Source organism: Pongo abelii, chromosome 19, assembly GCF_028885655.2.
Source record: "Pongo abelii isolate AG06213 chromosome 19, NHGRI_mPonAbe1-v2.0_pri, whole genome shotgun sequence".
In the NCBI taxonomy this organism is placed as follows: Eukaryota; Metazoa; Chordata; class Mammalia; order Primates; family Hominidae; genus Pongo; species Pongo abelii.
This window is the reverse complement of record NC_072004.2, coordinates 3088680-3107255: the sequence shown is the minus strand read 5'-3', so window position 1 is coordinate 3107255 and position 18576 is coordinate 3088680. Positions and strand designations below refer to the sequence as shown.

At 38.7% G+C, this 18576-nt stretch overlaps 1 protein-coding gene across 1 annotated transcript in view; it reads left to right on the top strand.

Moving 5' to 3' along the window:
- The window catches only part of LOC100439423 (olfactory receptor 3A1), a 77174-nt gene extending 60189 nt beyond the window's left edge, over positions 1–16985 (top strand). Inside the window, 3 exon segments of the mRNA XM_054535360.2 lie at positions 13513–14056; positions 14059–14262; positions 14265–16985. Of these exon segments, the coding sequence (XP_054391335.1) occupies positions 13519–14056; positions 14059–14262; positions 14265–14464 (942 nt within the window). The 5' untranslated portion in view covers positions 13513–13518 and the 3' untranslated portion in view covers positions 14465–16985.
- The last annotated feature ends 1591 nt before the right edge of the window (positions 16986–18576 follow it).

Genomic DNA, 18576 nt, shown 5'->3' with positions numbered 1-18576 from the left:
TATCTCTAAAAAAACAGGCAAACAAACAACAACCGAAAAAGGCAGAGCCTCCAGTGGAGCTCAGCCACTGTTAGCTTGTTCTTCCACTGAGCTGCCGAACCACCTTCTTGGGTATCCAGAGCTTCTTGTTCCCCAAAGCAAATGCTCCTCTTCACCTTGCTTAACAGAAGTAGGATCATGCCACTCCTTATTTGACATCTATTAATTGAGCAAAGTACTATTTTTCAGGTAATATGCTAGTAAAGAGGTGACCAAATACAGACATGGTCCCTCCCCACATGGAGCTTATCAGCTCATAAAGAAGGAAGGCATGAACCAAATAATTATCACCTAATCACTATTCCTATGTATGTGTCCACACACATGTCTAATCATTTTTGGTTTACAAAAGGTATAATATTTAATAGAATTTTATTTTCAACTTTCTTTTACTGTCTTTATATTTGAGCTTCGTGTAATATATTATTCTTCAAAATTTTATGATTTTCTAATATGCTACCATTTGCATGTGCTAACATTCACTTAACCATTGCATACTTAGTTTTCAATTTTTTTGCCAATATAAATAATAATACAACAAAGTATTTGCATCTCTGATTTTTGTCCTATGTCGTGAGTAATCTCTACCTCCCTAATTTGTGCAAGGATCTCGTCTCTTCCATTGATACTCTACATTCTCACAATTAGATTCCTTGTTACCTCATCACAAAAGTAAAAATTACTCAGTTATGTTTTATATAAGGGGCAGGGAAACATGTAGTCTTCATATCCCCTGCTTATATTCTTCATATTCCTTGCCTATATCTTTGTTTCAAGGGGAGTTTTGACTGGCTTCAAGGCCTGGTGGATTGGTGGTTAACAGAGGTATTTTAACTCAGTCAACTGTGAAGGAGAAAAATGAAGACATACCTCTCCACCCCTCTAGACGCAGACATCAGTACATGTCCCCTTAAATACTTAAGCACGCATATCATAACACAACTTCAAATCTGTTTATGTCTGTTGTTTATGCAAACTTAATATGCAATGAAACACAGAAATGTGAAGTGTACACTTACTGAGTTTTGACAAATGCATACACTTATCAAAATATAGAACATTACCAACACCCAAAAATGTTACCCCATACCTTTTTCCAGTTAAAAAATGACCACTCAAAAACAATTATTGTTCTGATTTTTTCAACATAGATTAATTTTACCTATTCTAAAACTTTATATAAGTGGAATCATACAATGCATATGCCTTTATGTAAGGCTTCCTTTACTCAACATAATGGATTTTATAGTCATTCATGTTGTAGCATGTATCAATAGTTTATTTTTTATTGCTGAAAGTATTCCATTGTGTGAATATACCTAGTTTGTTTTTAAATGATTGGTAGAATTCTCCTATGAAGTCATATGGACCTCAGGCTTTTGAAGGAAGGGAGGACCAAAGCTTTGTCAATATTTCTGTTTTTTGTTCTGTTTAGATTTTCTTTATCTTCATAAACAGTTTTGGGAAATTATATTTCCTTAGAAAACTACTCTGGCCATGATGATGAAGTGACAGGGACCAGATTTACTCTCCCATTTTAAACAGCTAAGAAACCAAACAAAATCTATGAAGCAGTGGATACCATGCAGGGCAGGACAGTGAATCCTTAGCTCTAGAACAGTGTGAGAAATACAGTTGCCTCAGCTTATTGCCAGAGAGAGTGGCCAACCACACCCCAGGGCAAGGAGAACCCAAACAGAGCCCAGTGGTCTTCTGAATTGAGGAGACAGAGTTCAGGCTGGCTATGGCAGCACGAATTGGTGAGGGAAAGTACTGGAGAAGAGGGAGCTTCACAGAGAGAAACTCCAGAGTCCTGCAGATGGGTCTCCTCTGGTCCTTGGCTGCATTGGAATGTGTTTATGCGTGAGAGAAAACTCTAACATCCGGAGAGAGAAACACCATAAGGCAGTAGGAAGGAAAAGTCTCTGAGGCGTAGAGCCAAGAATGGTCAATGTGCCCACCAGCCATCACACAGGTTGTGTAGAGTCCTACAAAGAGTGTGTCTCAGTCCCCCTAATCAAAGCCAAGCTGCAATACATGCAGAGTCTGCTTTATTTTTGGCTTACTGTTATTTTGGCTTACTGTTATTTTGGTACATATATATATATATAAGTACCAAAACTTCTAATAGATTTATTTATTTATTTATTTATTTTGAGATGGAGTCTCACTCTATCGCCCAGGCTGGAGTGCAGTGCCATGATCTCGGCTCACTGCAACCTCCACCTCCCAGGTTCAAGCGATCCTTCTGCCTCAGCTTCCCGAGTAGCTGGGATTACAGGCACCTGGCTAATTTTTTTTTTTTTTTTTTGAGATGAAGTCTTGCTCAGTCGCCAGGCTGGAGTGCAGTGGTGCGATCTTGACTCACTGCAGCCTCTGCCTCCCATGTTCAAGCGATGCTCCTGCCTCAGCCTCCTGAGTAGCTGGGACTACAGGCATGCACTACCACACTTAGCTAATTTTTGTATTTTTTTTTAGTAGAGACAGGGTTTCACCATGTTGGCCAGGATGATCTCGATCTCTTGGCTTCGTGATCTGTCTACCTCAGCCTCCCAAAGTGCTGGGATTACAGGCATGAGCCACCATGCCCAGCCTGGTTGTAGAAGTTTGAAATATATTTTGGATACTTCAGAACAGCTATATATGCTGAAAATCAAATTTGTAGCTTGCCTTTTCACTTAGAAAATCATTGTCATATGATGAGTAGAGGCTTGAAATTTTAGTGTAGGCAAATTGCTGTCTTATTTTTTAGATAACTAAAGTTCTTTCAACTTATTTAAGAAATATTTACCTCCTAAAATATTATAAAGATATTCCACAGAATATGTTCAATGTTTTACATTTTTACTGTTCAGTATAAGTATCACATCTACCTGAAACTGACCTTTATGCATGGAGTGAGAAAGACATATAATATCATTTTTTTCTTTGTGGTTCCTCAGTTGCTCCAGCACTATTTATTGAAAGACTTGTCCTTTCCTACTGATCTATTGGCCACCATGTCATAGATCAAATTTCCATATATTATTTACAGGTCCTCTAATGTGTTATTTTGGTTGATTTCTCTAATTTTGCTCAAATATAACACTATTTAAATTACTATTCCTTTAAAATATGTTGTGGTGAACACGGGCAGCCTAGTGAGATAGAAAGTTGTACTGTGGGTGGCAGCCGCTTTTAGCCCGAACTGAGTACTGGCCTTCCCAGAATGAGCATAACATCGGATGTGGAGCCCCAGGCTCACACAGTGCTTGATAGATACCAGGCACTTTGACGAGACCAACAGCAAAGCATCTGCAGATGAAATGTGGCCACTAGCCCTTTCCTAGTCGGCCAACATCCTGCAGGTGGAGGCATGTAGGATTGTACATGTGCAAGAATTTCTTTTGGGTCTCTAATTAGGAATGGAATTAGTGCAACTATATTTAAAGAATAAAGCCCAAATTGTGTTTTCATGTGACAGTACATTTTTATGATCTCACCAGCAGTGTATAAAAATTTTTGTTGCTCCAGTTTCAGCTTTCTACATATGGCTAGCCAGTTTTCCCAGCACCATTTGTTAAATAGGGAATGTTTTTGTCAGGTTTGTCAAAGATCAGATGGTTGTAGATGTGTGGTATTATTTCTGAGGGCTGTGTTCTGTTCCATTAGTCTATATCTCTGTTTTGGTACCAGTACCATGCTGTTTTGGTTACTGTAGCCTTGTAGTATAGTTTGAAGTCAGGTAGTGTGACGCCTCCAGCTTTGTTCTTTTGGCTTAGGAATGTCTTGGCAATGTGGGCTCTTTTTTGGCTCCATATGAACTTTAAAGTAGTTTTTTCCAATTCTGTGAAGAAAATCATTGGTAGCTTGATGGGGATGGCATTGAATCTATAAATTACCTTGGGCAGTATGGCCATTGTCATGATATTGATTCTTCCTATCCATGAGCATGGAATGTTCTTCCATTTGTTTGTATCCTCTTTTATTTCATTGAGCAGTGGTTTGTAGTTCTCCTTGAAGAGGTCCTTCACATCCCTTGTAAGTTGGATTCTTAGGTATTTTATTCTCTTTGAAGCAATTGTGAATGGGAGTTCACTTATGATTTGGCTCTCTGTTTGTCTGTTTCTGGTGTTATTTGGCTCTCTGTTTGCCTGTTTGTGATTTTTGCACATTGATCCCTTCCTTACACCTTATACAAAAATTAATTCAAGATGGATTAAAGACTTAAATGTTAGACCTAAAACCATAAAAACCCTAGAAGAAAACCTAGGCAATACCATTCAGGACATAGGCATGGGCAAGGACTTCATGTCTAAAACAGCAAAAGCAATGGCAACAAAAGCCCAAATTGACAAATGGAACCTAATTAAACTAAAGAGCTTCTGCACAGCAAAAGGAACTACCATCAGAGTGAACAGGCAACCTACAGAATAGGAGAAAATTTTTGCAATCTACCCATCTGACAAAAGGCTAATATCCAGAATCTACAAAGAACTTAAACAAATTTACAAGAAAAAATCAACCAACCCCATCAAAAACTGGGCGAAAGATATGAACAGACACTTCTCAAAAGAAGACATTTATGCAGCCAACAGACACATGAAAAAATGCTCATCATCACTGGCCATCAGAGAAATGCAAATCAAAACCACAATGAGATACCATCTCACACCAGTTAGAATGGTGATCATTAAAAAGTCAGGAAACAACAGGTGCTGGAGAGGATGTGGAGAAATAGGAACACTTTTACATTGTTGGTAAGACTGTAAACTAATTCAACCATTGTGGAAGACAGTGTGGTGATTCCTCACGGATCTAGAACCAGAAATACCATTTGACCCAGCCATCCCATTACTGGGTATATACCCAAAGGATTATAAATCATGCTTCTATAAAGACACATGCACACGTATGTTTATTGCGGCACTATTCACAATAGCAAAGACTTGGAACCAACCCAAATGTCCATCAATGATAGACTGGATTAAGAAAATGTGGCACATATATACCATGGAATACTACGCAGCCATAAAAAAGGATGAGTTCATGTCCTTTGTAGGGACATGGATGAAGCTGGAAACCAGCATTCTCAGCAAACTATCACAAGGACAGAAAACCAAACACCGCATGTTGTCACTCATAGGTGGGAATTGAACAATGAGAACACTTGGACACAGGAAGGGGAACATCACACACCAGGGCCTGTCATGGGATGGGGGGAGAGGGGAGGGACAGCATTAGGAGATATACCTAATGTAAATGACGAGTTAATGGGTGCAGCAAACCAACACAGCACATGTATACATATGTAACAAACCTGCACGTTGTGCACATGTACCCTAAAACTTAAAGTATAATTTAAAAAAAAGAAAAAAATTTTTGTTGCTCAATATTTTCATCAAAATTTGATATTATGTCATTTCTTCATTTAGTCCAATAGTACATGTCAAATAGTGTCTCTATTGTGATTTTATTTAATTAATTAATTTGTTTATTTATTTATTTTGAGACCGATTCTCGCTCTGTTGCCCAGGCTGGAGTGCAGTGGCATGATCTCAGTTCACTGCAACCTCTGCCTCCCAGGTTCAAGTGATTCTCCTGCCTCAGCCTCCCGAGTAGCTGGGATTACAGGCATGTGCCAACATGCCCAGCTAATTTTTGTATTTTTAGTAGAAATGGGGTTTTGTCATGTTGGCCAGGCTGGTCTCGAACTCCTGACCTCAGGTGATCCCCCCACCTTGGCCTCCCAAAGTTTGAGGATTACAGGCGTGAGCCACTGCTCCCAGCCTCCATTGTGATTTTAATTTGCATTTGCTAGAAGAAGCTGAAAAGTCTGGCACAAAAGTCAGAGTCTTGAGGGCAGAGACAGTCACAGTGATCAGATGATGTCATAACAGTTGTTTTTTGAAGCAGATTTAAAAAATAAAAAGAGGGAAGGGAAAGTCTTATAGAAAAGTTGTTAAAATCATGCTTTGTGGCTTGAGGTCCAGCTCTGCTACATCCTGGATAGGTAACATTAAGTAAGTTACTAAACTTCCCCAAGCCTCAAATTCCTCCTCTGCAAAGTGGAGCAAATAACAAAGCCATGTCAAAGAGTTGTCCAGAAAATTAAGATAATGCACCAAAACAAAGCAAATATTAATGATTGCCATTTTATTAGTATTAATATTTGTTGATCCCCTACCAAGTGCTTTAACTATTATTTTATTTAATTCTTAGACCAACCCTCTGTGGTTGGAAATATTATTCTGTTTTTACACATGAAGAAATGGAAGGCCAGAGTTGCTGAGCAGCTGGTCCTAAGGCACGCCGTCAGTCACTGGAAAAGCAAGGGTGAGTGTACACCATGTCAGTGTTTTTCTTACCAGGCTGGTGTGAAGGGCTGGAGGTTTTGCAGCAAAGGAAATGCAAGGTCTCCATCATGGTGGGCACTTCCTGTTTGAACAGGGAGTAGGACATTGAGGGAGGGCTCGCCAACCTCTCCACATTCGCCGTTCATTAACGTCGTCACCAAGAGTCTCAACTTCTAAGGTCCTGGCCTAGAGAATTACAGTAGGAAGAGACATCCCTCAGGACCCCTTGGTCCCTCCTAACTGAACTCAGCTCTTCTACCACCAATTCCAGAGTCATGATGGGGTCCCCAAGATGCAATTCCAGTGCCCCCGATTAACAAGGTCCTGAGGGAGAAAGCACTGCATTCCTGAGGACTCATTAGGAAGCCAAGGTTGGAGAAAGCTTCTCCCTTTTGTCTCCGTTCTTGTGCCTCCTTCTCACCTCTAGGGCAAGCCTGAGAGTCAGCTCTCTCTGCTCAGAACTCTTGTTCCGCGAGCAATCTGAGAGAACAACGCTCTGTCTGGATACTTACTCTAGCCTCAGCACCGCCATTAGATCCACTGTGACTTTGTGAAGATGAATAAATTCTCTGGACTTCATTGGTGTGGTATGATAAATGGGATTATTAATACTCCCTAATTACCCCCATGAAACTAATATGAGGGGTGCAGTAAGGAGTTGGAGGGGAGGCCTCTTTGAGAAAATCAAAAGCATTACAAAGTCGTAAGGCATCATTATTGGGTTCATTAAAAGCTTGGGTTGTTTATTGCTCTGTGGCTCCCTAAACCCCCGAACCTTCCTGGAAGGGCTAATTTCTGAGGTCCCCAGAGGCTGACACGGCGGTGGATAGATGACTAGATGATCTCATTTCTGGTTCACTCGTTTTCTCATATATGGCCCTTCTTTGCTCTCCGGAGCAAAGGCCTGCACAGTGGTTCACCTGCTTCCTTTCCCTTCAACAGAAACCTTGCTGGCCTCTGTATCCATAACGAGGTGAGGACTCTCCGGGGGCCCCCTTCTGCTCCCTAATAATAGAGGTGGCATTTGAGTTGTTACCAAGTGCGTCAAATCTCTTATTTCACGGAGGACTTAGTAGAGAAAGAGAGTCTTGTTCGAGATAACATATCAAGTGAGAGAAAGATCTGGGACTTTCCCATGCCAGGGCATGTTGCCAATGCCCGTCCTTCCTAGATGAAACCTGCTTTCTGTTTTTACTGAAGTGAGTAGGAGGGCACTCAGAGAATCCAACCTTCCTGCCTGGATCCATTCCTCAGGGAGCAACGTTGAACGAGGTTCCTACAACAGAGGGTTGTATTGAGTCACGATCATCAGATGCATAAAGGACTTAGTTGGAATGTCAGAGCAGGGATCCAGGATCACTCGATAAGGGCGGCCTGAGCCTCAAGCTGGATGCCTGAGAGTGGTAATCCAGGTGAGCCTCTACAGGTGAGGTCATCACTGTGATCCTGTGTAAGACAGGCTTCTTGGAAACATAGACCAGTGTTCATCCTAGACTCTTGTTGGGTTATATGGCATCTCTGTGAGGTATACTCTTCTAACCTTTTCTTATTTATTCATAGGGTCTGCCATTCCTAATTGCCAAATTCTCTTGAGATGTTCTATCAAAAAGACATCTCAGTGAATGGATTGTTTTAACTAATATCTTAACTGTTCCCAAATGAGTCCTCAGAACCACCCCATCTATCTTGACTCTGGGAGAAACTAATAAAAAAGAAGAAGAACAACAACAACAACAATAACAACAACAAAGAAACCCCACGCCATCTAGATAAAGGGAGCAGAGACACCTACAGCAGTACGTCTGTGCCTTTTCCTCACACTTGCACCTCCCTTAAATCATATCAATTTTTTATTGTGTTGCACAAACTCCAGCTCATCCAGAAAGCCTTTCCCAACTCCTACAGCCCAATCTGATGCTCCCTTTTACTGAAATATTGTTGCTCTTATGGTCATACTTTCAAAGTTCGTTTATTTATTTCTTTCAGAAATATTGAACCCTACTGTATGCAAAGTGTGACACAAGGCATTAAGAATGCAAAGCTGCATTTGGCAGAAATCTGTTGGCAAGCCACAGTGGAGTAGAGGAGGTGTGCTCTATAGAGAAATGGCTGTGTGAGAGGTTAACAGCTAAGAGCCATAAAGTATACAATTAAAGTGCTGCAGAGTTTAGTGGACAGGAATATGAGATGGGGCAGGACCAGGAAAACCTTTACAGAGGAGGCACATTTTAATTGAGCCAAAGGATTTGAGAACTTAGAATTAGTCAGAGGATGTTCCAGATAAAGTAAACGGTTAGAACAAAGATGGGAAGATGCAGAATCAAAGGGTGTAAAACCTTACAACCTGAGTTAAAGTGGATGGGAAACGGCAAATGAGAGGTAGTTTAATTAATTACTTAATATGTAAGGGAGTTGTTCTGCTCCTATAGATATGTCAATTCACAGAGTATTTATAGTGAATGATTTCTAAGTCTATGATTAGACTCAGAGGGTGATAAAACAGGAATTGTTGATTTAAGAATTTTTAGGAGACACCCTATGCAACGTCTCCCAAATCTGACAGCCACCACCTTATGGGGACCTAATTTGGGATTCTAGCTTTGAGGCTTCCACCAGCTCTGCCTGGTGTCTGTAACTGCTGCTCTGCCTTAATTGCAGATATAAAATGAACCTATGTAGAAAAGGGAATCTCTGCAGGGCCCAGAGGGGGCAGCTACCGGCTGAGAGAGCAGAGAGTGAAAGAAAAGAACCAGATGTTATGCCCCTTCCATAAACGTAATTTGAAAAGCTTTCCTTCTTCAATATCCCAGTACAGTCAAATAACATTGGAAAAAATGATTCCTTGAAAGTTTAACACAATTTTTCCATTTTTTGGTGGAGATGGCGGAATGTTGGTGGTAGTGTAATGGAATGGAGTCCCTTTTTGAACAACTTTCTCTGTCTCTTTTTCCCATAGTAATTAGCTTGTTTCAATTTTTTCAACTTTTCTCGAGCAAGTTTTCACATGACTTTTAATCATATTTTACCAATTATGTCCAATTTTTCAAAAAATATAGATTGGGGTAAAGTGACTTTGTAAGTACTTTTTAATCTTTTAATGTAACTGTGATTATTTTCCTTTATGAATTGTTGTTTTATACAGTTGTATTTTCTTTCTTTTTATTGACTGAATTAATAAAAAATTTAACAAGTTTATGTACCCCTTTTCCTACCCATGAAAGATTTCTTGAACTTGTTTATTAACTCTATATTTCTTTCTACTCAAATTTTGCTTTTATTATTACTTTTCTTATGGTTCCTTTTCTAATGTCTTGATTGGATCATTTAATTCTTTTGTTGTTGTTGATATACTCATTTAAGGCTGTGAATTCTTTTCTGAACACTGATTTAATCCATTTTTTAAAATGTGCTGCTTTCATTATCTCCTTTTTCTTCTCCTTCAGATATTCTTTAGTTTTAGTTTTCATTCTCTGTTTGGTCCAACCTTTTCTTAAGGATTTCTTTATTGGATTTTATTTTTAAAATCATGTTTCTTCAAATTGGGCTGTGATCATATATTATTGTTTGTATTATTTGTTCTTTTGAAGTTTGCTGAATTTCTGGTTTTATATATGCTATTTCTGGGCAGTGAATGTTTCATGGGCACTTAAGGAAGGTGCACAATGTCAATTGGTTCTACCTCTTGAAAAATATTGAGGTTTTTATCGCCTTTATTCTGCCACCTTAAATTTATATGGACTGAAAGTCACTAAAATCCACTGTTACCCTGTTTCTGACTATTTCTCTTTGAACGTCCTGTGCTTTTTGCTTTACGTATCAATGCTATATACTTGGGACATTCATTTTCATACCTATTACATCTTCTTGCACCCCTTATAAAATGCTCTTCTTTTCCTCATTTACTGACTTTTTTGAATTCAAACACATTTTATATTAAGATTATGATCCCTGCTTTATTTTCATTTACATCTGACTGGTATTCCTTTACCTTTCACCCTTTCTAATTAACTTGGTTTTGGCTGTATATTTTGGCATCAGCCTAGAGTTGTATTTTTTAGATCCAACCTGAAATTCTTTTCTTTTACTAGATGAGCTTGGCCCACTAGGCTTTATCATTATAAGTGTGTTTGGTACTAATTTTGTTCTATTATGTTATACTGTTTGCTTTTATTATTTTGAAATACCCTTTCACTGTAAGGGCTACATTTGTCTTTGTTTTGTATGCATGCTTCCTCTTATATTTTAGAAGATTTTTTTCTAGGGTTACTTTTATAATTGTAACTTTGTGTAGAGTTCTAACACACTGTTTTTAGTCAGTGTCTAGTAATTCCCTGGTATAAGCACAATGAAATTAGTATATTCCAGTTTCTTTTCCCTTTTCTCTTTCTCCTATACCACGTAATTTATTTGATTATGTTATATTAATCTTTCTTTTATACTGGTTTGTGTACTTATACCCCTATTATGTAATTTATCAGGTTTAAATAATATCTTTTAACATTCAGCTATAGAAGATGAGGAAATCAACACATACTTCCTCCTATCTCCTTTTTTTGCTAATTATAAACATTTTACCTTTTGAGATTTTAAAAACATTTACATTTTCTTTCATACTTATAATTTCCACAAATGTTTTAGTCTTAGACCTATAGTTAAATACATTTAAGATTAACCACCAGTTTATAGACTGCAGAGTTTCTATTTTTCTTTTTGTTGACTGAAGTCTGTTTCTTAAAAAAGCTTCTGTTAAAAAAAACAAAAACAAAACTCTGAAGTCTGCTTTTTTCAACAATGGCTAATGTTTGTAACTTTCCTTGAATTCTCAGATTGCCAGCTTAACTTTATATGTGAATATTATATTTGAATAATAGTCTAGATAGTTTTAACAATTTTGGATCACATTTTCTTTCCCCGGAGGCTGCAGGCATGTTTTTCATTATATTCCAGCTTTGGCTGTGACTTTGGAGAAACGATATGCTATCTTAATTTCTTTCCTTTAGAATTGACAGGATTTTGTTTGTTTGTTTGTTTGTTTTTTGACTAGGCTATGCACTTTTTAATCATTGATATTCAGTGATATTCCAGTGGTATGTAACAATGCTGGCATTCTGTATGAATGTTTCCTGGGACAAGGTGTGCACTTTTGAACTGTGAATTCAAGTGTTTCTGTAATTTTTTAATTAAAATTGAGTTTTAAATAATTGTTCTTTTTCACTTTTTTGATTTCCTCTTTTGGTAACTCTAATGTACATAGGTGGGATATCCTTTGTCTTTTCTCATATCTGTCATTTTCTCTCTTTTCTCATTTCATCTTGTCATCTTTTAAAATACTGTTCCTGCATCTGATTTTTTTCCATTGTATTGTTTCTAATATTGGTTTTTTTGGTGCAGTAATTTTACATTTCTTTAACATCTTTTCTTTCTTCTTCCAGCTCATATTTCTTATCTTTCTTGCAATCTCTTCCCTCAGCTCTTATATTTTTACTCTGTTTTCTTATTTTATACTGGAAAATGCCTTCTTAAGGTTTTTTGTTTGTTTTTTTTTTTAGAGAGGCTGAAATGTTTGGTAACAATTTTCTTTTTTATTATTATTATTTTATTTTTTTAAGTTCTGGGATACATGTGCAGGACATGCAGGTTTGTTACATAGGTTAACATGTGCCGTGGTGGTTTGCTGCGCCTATCAACCCATCACCTAGGTATTAAGCCCAGCATGCATTAGCTCTTTTCCCTAATGCTCTCCCACTGGCCACCCTCCCGTGACAGGCCCCAGTGTGTATTGTTTCCCTCCCTGTGTCCATGTATTCTCATTGTTCAGCTCCAACTTACAAGTGAGAACATGCAGTGTTTGGTTTCCTGTTCCTGCATTAGTTTGCTGAGGATAATGGCTTCCAGCTTCATCCACGTCCCTGCAAAGGATACGATCTAATTCTTTTTCATGGCTGCATAGTATTCCATGGTGTATATGTACCACATTTTCTTTATCCAGTCTGTCTTTGATGGGCATTTGGGTTGATTCCATGTCTTTGCTAGGTAATAATTTTCATATGTTCAATGGCAGCATTCTTTGATGGAGTGAACTTTATCATCCATTTGTCTTTCTTGTTTATTTACCTCTTTTTTCTTGTAGAATCCTTGTTTATATGCTATGCAGGTTTGTTTTAATCCTTAAATGAAATGAGTTTTTGCCAAACTAGATATTCACAAGACGCTTGTATCTTGCAAGGCTAAGACATGTTTCAGACTAGCAGGAACCTACCTTGTGATTCAAAATTGGAGGTAAATTGTTTTAACTTTTACTTGTGTGTAATGAATACAGACAGGTAACTACAACTGTTAGAACTGATGTATTTTTTTCTATCTTTTGCCTCCAGTTTTATGCTTTATCTATAGCCTGTGTACCTAAGTCTTCATTTAGCCTTTTCTCTGCTTCTTGAGTCCAATTCAGGATCACAGAGGATTATGGTGCCATACTTTACACCATATACCCATTATTGCAAACAAGAGCTTTGGTTTCGTTTTTTATTGATTGCCTCCGCCTACCCACCTTTTTTTTTTTTTAAAGAGAATTATACTCATTTAACCCTTCTACAGTCATGGATTTCCTCTCTCTGCTTCTTGTCACTCTCCTATTTGATCTTTACTGTTCTTGAATCCATCCAGTCTAGTTTATGTATTGGGGTTGTGGACATTTACTAGTTTCTTTGAAGATAGAATCTGTATGTTTATTTTTCTGCTTGTTTTGGAAAGAGGTAAGTTCTGAGAGGAGAATGTTTTGGATTTACTCGGCCATGTTCAAACCAGAAGTACACTTTTTGCTTATTTTTCCCAAGAGTTTGTCTTTCATAATCTTTACAAATAGGTTCTTGCAGCTGGGGGGTGGGTTGGAGGAGGGAGGTCCAGAGTGGTAATGTTACCTGTGCTTACACCTGCAAATAAAGTTATTCAGGTAAATGTAGTGACAGAGTAAACAAGTGTAGTGTGGCCTAAGGAGCACAAAATTCCTTACTTGTACAGAGGGAACGTGGCAGAGGGCTGGGCAAGTAGAAGGAGGTCTGTTTCTTTTTTTTTTTTTTTTTTTGAGTAAATAAATTATTGGGAGGAGTGATTCTTTTCCTCCTTGGATGTTTCTTTGCAGGAACTCATGCAGCCAGAATCTGGGGCCAATGGAACATCCATTGCTGAGTTCATCCTGCTGGGCTTGGTGGAAGCGCCAGGGCTGCAGCCAGTTGTCTTTGTGCTCTTCCTCTTTGCCTACCTGGTCACGGTCGGGGGCAACCTCAGCATCCTGGCAGCTGTCTTGGTGGAGCCCAAACTCCACACCCCCATGTACTTCTTCCTGGGGAACCCATCAGTGCTGGATGTTGGGTGCATCAGCGTCACTGTTCCATCAATGTTGAGTCGTCTCCTGTCCCACAAGTATGCAGTTCCCTATGGGGCCTGCCTTACCCAGCTCTTCTTCTTCCATCTGTTTGTTGGAGTGGACTGCTTCCTGCTGACCGCCATGGCCTATGACCGATTCCTGGCCATCTGCCGGCCCCTCACCTACAGCACCCGCATGAGTCAGACAGTCCAGAGGATGTTGGTGGCTGCATCCTGGGCTTGTGCCTTCACCAACGCACTGACCCACACTGTGGTCATGTCCGCACTCAGCTTCTGTGGCCCCAACGAGGTCAGTCACTTCACTGTGACCTCCCACAGCTCTTCCAGCTCTCCTGCTCCAGCGCCCAACTCAATGAGCTGCTGCTCTTTGCTGTGGGTTTTATAATGGCAGGGACCCCCATGGCTCTCATTGTCGTCTCCTATATCCACGTGGCAGCTGCGGTCCTGCGAATTCGCTCTGCAGAGGGCAGGAAGGAAGCCTTCTCCACATGTGGCTCACACCTCACGTGGTTGCCATATTCTATGTTTCAGGTATCTTTAACTGTATGCGACTAGGTCCAACCAAGCTTTCAGACAAGGGTAAAGCTGTTGGAATTTTCAACACCGTCATCAATCCCATGCTGAACCCAATCGTCTACAGCCTCAGAAACCCTGATGTGCAGAGTGCCATCTGGAGGATGCTCACAGGGAGGCGGTCACTGGCTTGAGGAGGTCTCAGTTGACCCTTTCTCCCTGTGTCTTGTACTAAAGGAAAAGTCTTCTAGAGCCAGAAACTAGGAAAAAAATGGTTCAGACCTGTTTCTGTTTCCATGGGCATAAGAAGGACTTTTTGTAGGGAATAATAGTTTTCATTTCTGAAAGCAGCCCTGTCCAGTTATAAGCAATGAGTGTATAGGATCTGCCAAGCCAGCCCCTTAGACAAATTCAGCTTCAGGCACCGTGTTCTCTCCCTTCTGGCTAGAGGTGAAACCTAGGAAGCTGTGAGTGCTTACAGGTTCATGTCCCAGAAGGAATGACTCTTTGGTTGGTTACAGCCTGAGTTGCCAGAAGTACCCCAGATAATCCGCCCCCCACCCCAGAAGTCATATTTTTCCCTCAAGTTCAGGTGTGCTTGGTCTGTTTATAAAACATAGGTCTAGAGATTAGGATTGTTTTATTTCTCCCATCAGAACTCTAAAAGCAAAAATAAAACAAAAAGAAACAAAAAAAAAAGTAGCTCTTTCTATTCCCATTAAACAAGGACCCCATAGCATAGACAGGGGACAGAGGGGAAGCTGTATGATTATGTATTCTCTAGTAATTCTGGAGCACCTGATACCTGTGTACAGCTCACAGACTTGTTTCTAAATGCTAAAACTCCTAATATGTATTATATATCTTATGTTACAAAAATGAATTTTCCTCATCTTTTTCTCCCATATGTTTCAAATTTTTTGAAAAGATAAGAATTTATAATCTAAGCATTATTTACATATTTCAAAAAAATCCAAGACTACTCAATATGAAAATTTCTCCAAAACTCTCACTCTTAGTCTCCAAACCTCCTTGCTGAGATAATCCATAACTATAAATGCAAGTCATATGGTGAGGAGTCACCCTGAATGTCCCTTCTCAGTAGGGGAGTGTGGCTCTGACCCAGAGCATTAGCTCAACTTGCTTGAAGTTAAACCAGCCATGATTTCGCTTTATCTTTTCAGCTTCCCATTTAGGACTCATTGCCTATTCCTGTCAACTCTGGTGTGCCACTGCTGTTTCCAAATGCATTTCCCTAAAACTTTCCTTTGACTGGCACCTGTGACTTGGCTTCTCCATAATATTTTATGGGGGTGAGGGATTGAATAGATGCGGTAAGATAGAGATAAAGAGAAAAGACACAAAAGAGGGAAGCAAAACAAGATTGGAGGAGGAGAGTTGGTGGGAAAGTGAAGTGGAAAGAGGAGGAATAGGGAGAACTGGGAGAGAACTGCAAGTGGAGGGGGTTAGGACCAAACGTGGTACACAGAATGGGAAATGAGAAAGAATGGAGGAATTGGGTAAGATGCCTTGAGACTATTGAAAGATCAGAGGAAGAAAGTGGGGGCATAAAATAAGTGGGTCACACATGGGGCTTCCCATTCTATGCTTTCCAGCAATAACCAATTCCAGCAGTCCTGATGCCATCATTGTAGTCCGTCTTCTCTACTAAGAAGGAAGTGACTGATATTTTAAGTTATGCTAAGTGTACAAAAAAAAGTACACCAAGGACTCGTTTTCTCTTTCTCTAAACAGAGGTGCTCCTAGGATGTCAGGAAGGTTTACTAGATGAGAAAACACAGAAGAAAAGCTGGGTATTTTCTCCAGCTACATATCTAAAATGTCCTCAAAATTTGTGACGAACTGCCCAACTTAACACTCCCTACCTTTTGAGTCATGCTGGCTGACGGCGTCAATAGACACAGGAAAAAGATGCCTTTTTCTGATTCTTATTGCATCATCAGACAAACTTCAGGGACACAAAGAGTGAATCTCCTTCCAGGGTCAAGAAGACCGTTGGGGAAGACCTGGGATGTGGTTCTCATCTCATCCCTTCTCTCATTCATGATGCGCTTGACCTTGAATAAGCTGATTAGTTCCTCTGGGTCTGTTCTTGACCAAAAGCACTAGGTTATATTAAGCTTCTTCCACTGCGAATGTTCTGAGTCTCTTAGTTTGAATGAATAGAAAGACTGTATCTGTTTACCCTGAGAGAGCGACCACACCATCACTTCTTTTGCTACATTTAACACCTGCAGCAAAGCTGAGCCTGCTGTTTATCTCCAAAGATCTGGCGCCTCTGGCATTTCTTCTAGCTGGCTATTTACTTCAAACCTTAAGGAAAGATTTCTGTCTTGGCATTGTCACTAGGGTGGAATGGAGCAACTGGGTCCAGTGTCATGGAGAATGGCCAAAGGCCTGATTCCCAGGTCCCTGTTCACCCTCCAGGATCACAGGGTTTCTTTATCAATTTGGGAGATTCCATTTCATTTGGAATTTTTCTCCCCTTTTATATTTCAAACTGGAAATCTCCTTGCTACTTAAAAATTCTATTATACATGTAATACATCATGTTGTAAATGGACAGACAGTACAGAACATCACCATCCTTCCACACCATCCGCACATTAATCTTATCTTTAAAAGTAACTACTGTTAATAGTTTCATGTTTAGCTTTCCAGACAAATGAACACACACAAACACACACTCACACACACAAAAACACCCACATTCAAAATCATACTGTGTTGTAATCTGACTTTTCTCTGTCTGTATTATATAGTATAATTCTTACATGTGAGCCTACAAATCTATCTTACCCATTTTAAAGGCTGCATAATATTCCATTTATGTAAAATTATAATCTATTTAACCACACCCCTATTGATGTAATTTAGTTCCTATTTTTGCGACTGCCAATAATACTGAGATTAGTATTTATATATACATATTAATATCTGAAATTATTTCCAGTGGCTAAGTCCATGAACGTAGTTTGTGTGTTTGTGTATAAGTACATGTTCACTGTCAGAAATACAAATGCAAAGTTAAAGTTAATAAGTATTCTGCCTCTGTATTTGCCAAAAAATGTACAGCGTTTTACATCCAGATTGGCAGTGTATGTGAATGCTTGTTGCTTCACATCTTTGACCTCATTGGATGTTATATATATCTTTTTATATTTGAAAATTCGATGAAATATTGTATTATTTTTAATTTGAATTTCTTTGATTATGGGTGTGGTTGAATACATTTTTATGTACAGTCATGTGTCACTGTATGACGAGGATACATTCTGAGAAATGCATTGTTAGGTGATTGTGTTGTGTGAACATTGCTTACACCTGTGTAAGAGTGTACTTGCACAAACCTAGTGGTATGGCCTACTGAACACCTAGGCTATATGAAATAGTCTGTTAATAGCCTATTGCTGTGAGCACTGCCATGTATGCAGGCTTTGTTGACCAAAACATCATTATACAGCACATAACTGTATTTATCTGTTACTTGTATTTCTTCTTTGCAGATTTCTTTTTCTTTTTTTGTCTTTTTTTTTTTTTGCCCTTTTGGTGATAGTTTATCTTTTTGTAAATGATTGGTAGAAACCTTTTCTGTTTTAAAATGGTAATTCTTTGCCATATATGTTGCTAACATATTTCCTAATTTCCCATTTGTCTTTAATTTTGTTTAGAGTAACTGCTGCCCAAATTAATTTTATATTTTATGAACTTTATCTTCTTTGTTTTATGTCATGCTTAGGAAAAAGAGCTTTTTCATCTAAATGCTGTATAAATATGTATCTGATGTTTTTCTAGTATTTTTACATTTCCTTTTAAGTCAAATATTTAATATATTTAGAGTTTATTGTTATGTATGTTCTAATTTTTTCCCAGTAGATAACAATTGTCTCAACACAATAATTTTATTATTATAAAATTTAATAGAAGCTCGATTACATATACAGTATATTGATACTATATATATATAACAGAAAAACATAAATTCAGCCAAAGTAAAAATATTTTAACTGAGACCAATGCTGCCACCTACGAAGCAAGTTTGCAGTTCAAGCCTCGCCAAGAGAATTACCTGTCAAACATGGGAAATGACACGTGATAAATAATCTAATCGAGAATCTCCAGCAGAACTGAATATTCGTAATGTCCAGGATACAATCTAGAATTAATATATGAAGAATCAAGAAAATGCAACACATTCTGCAAAGAAAAGAAAATCCAGCAAGTCCAACTCTGAAATGAACTAGATGTTGACACTAACAGACGAAAATTTTAAATGGCTGTTATA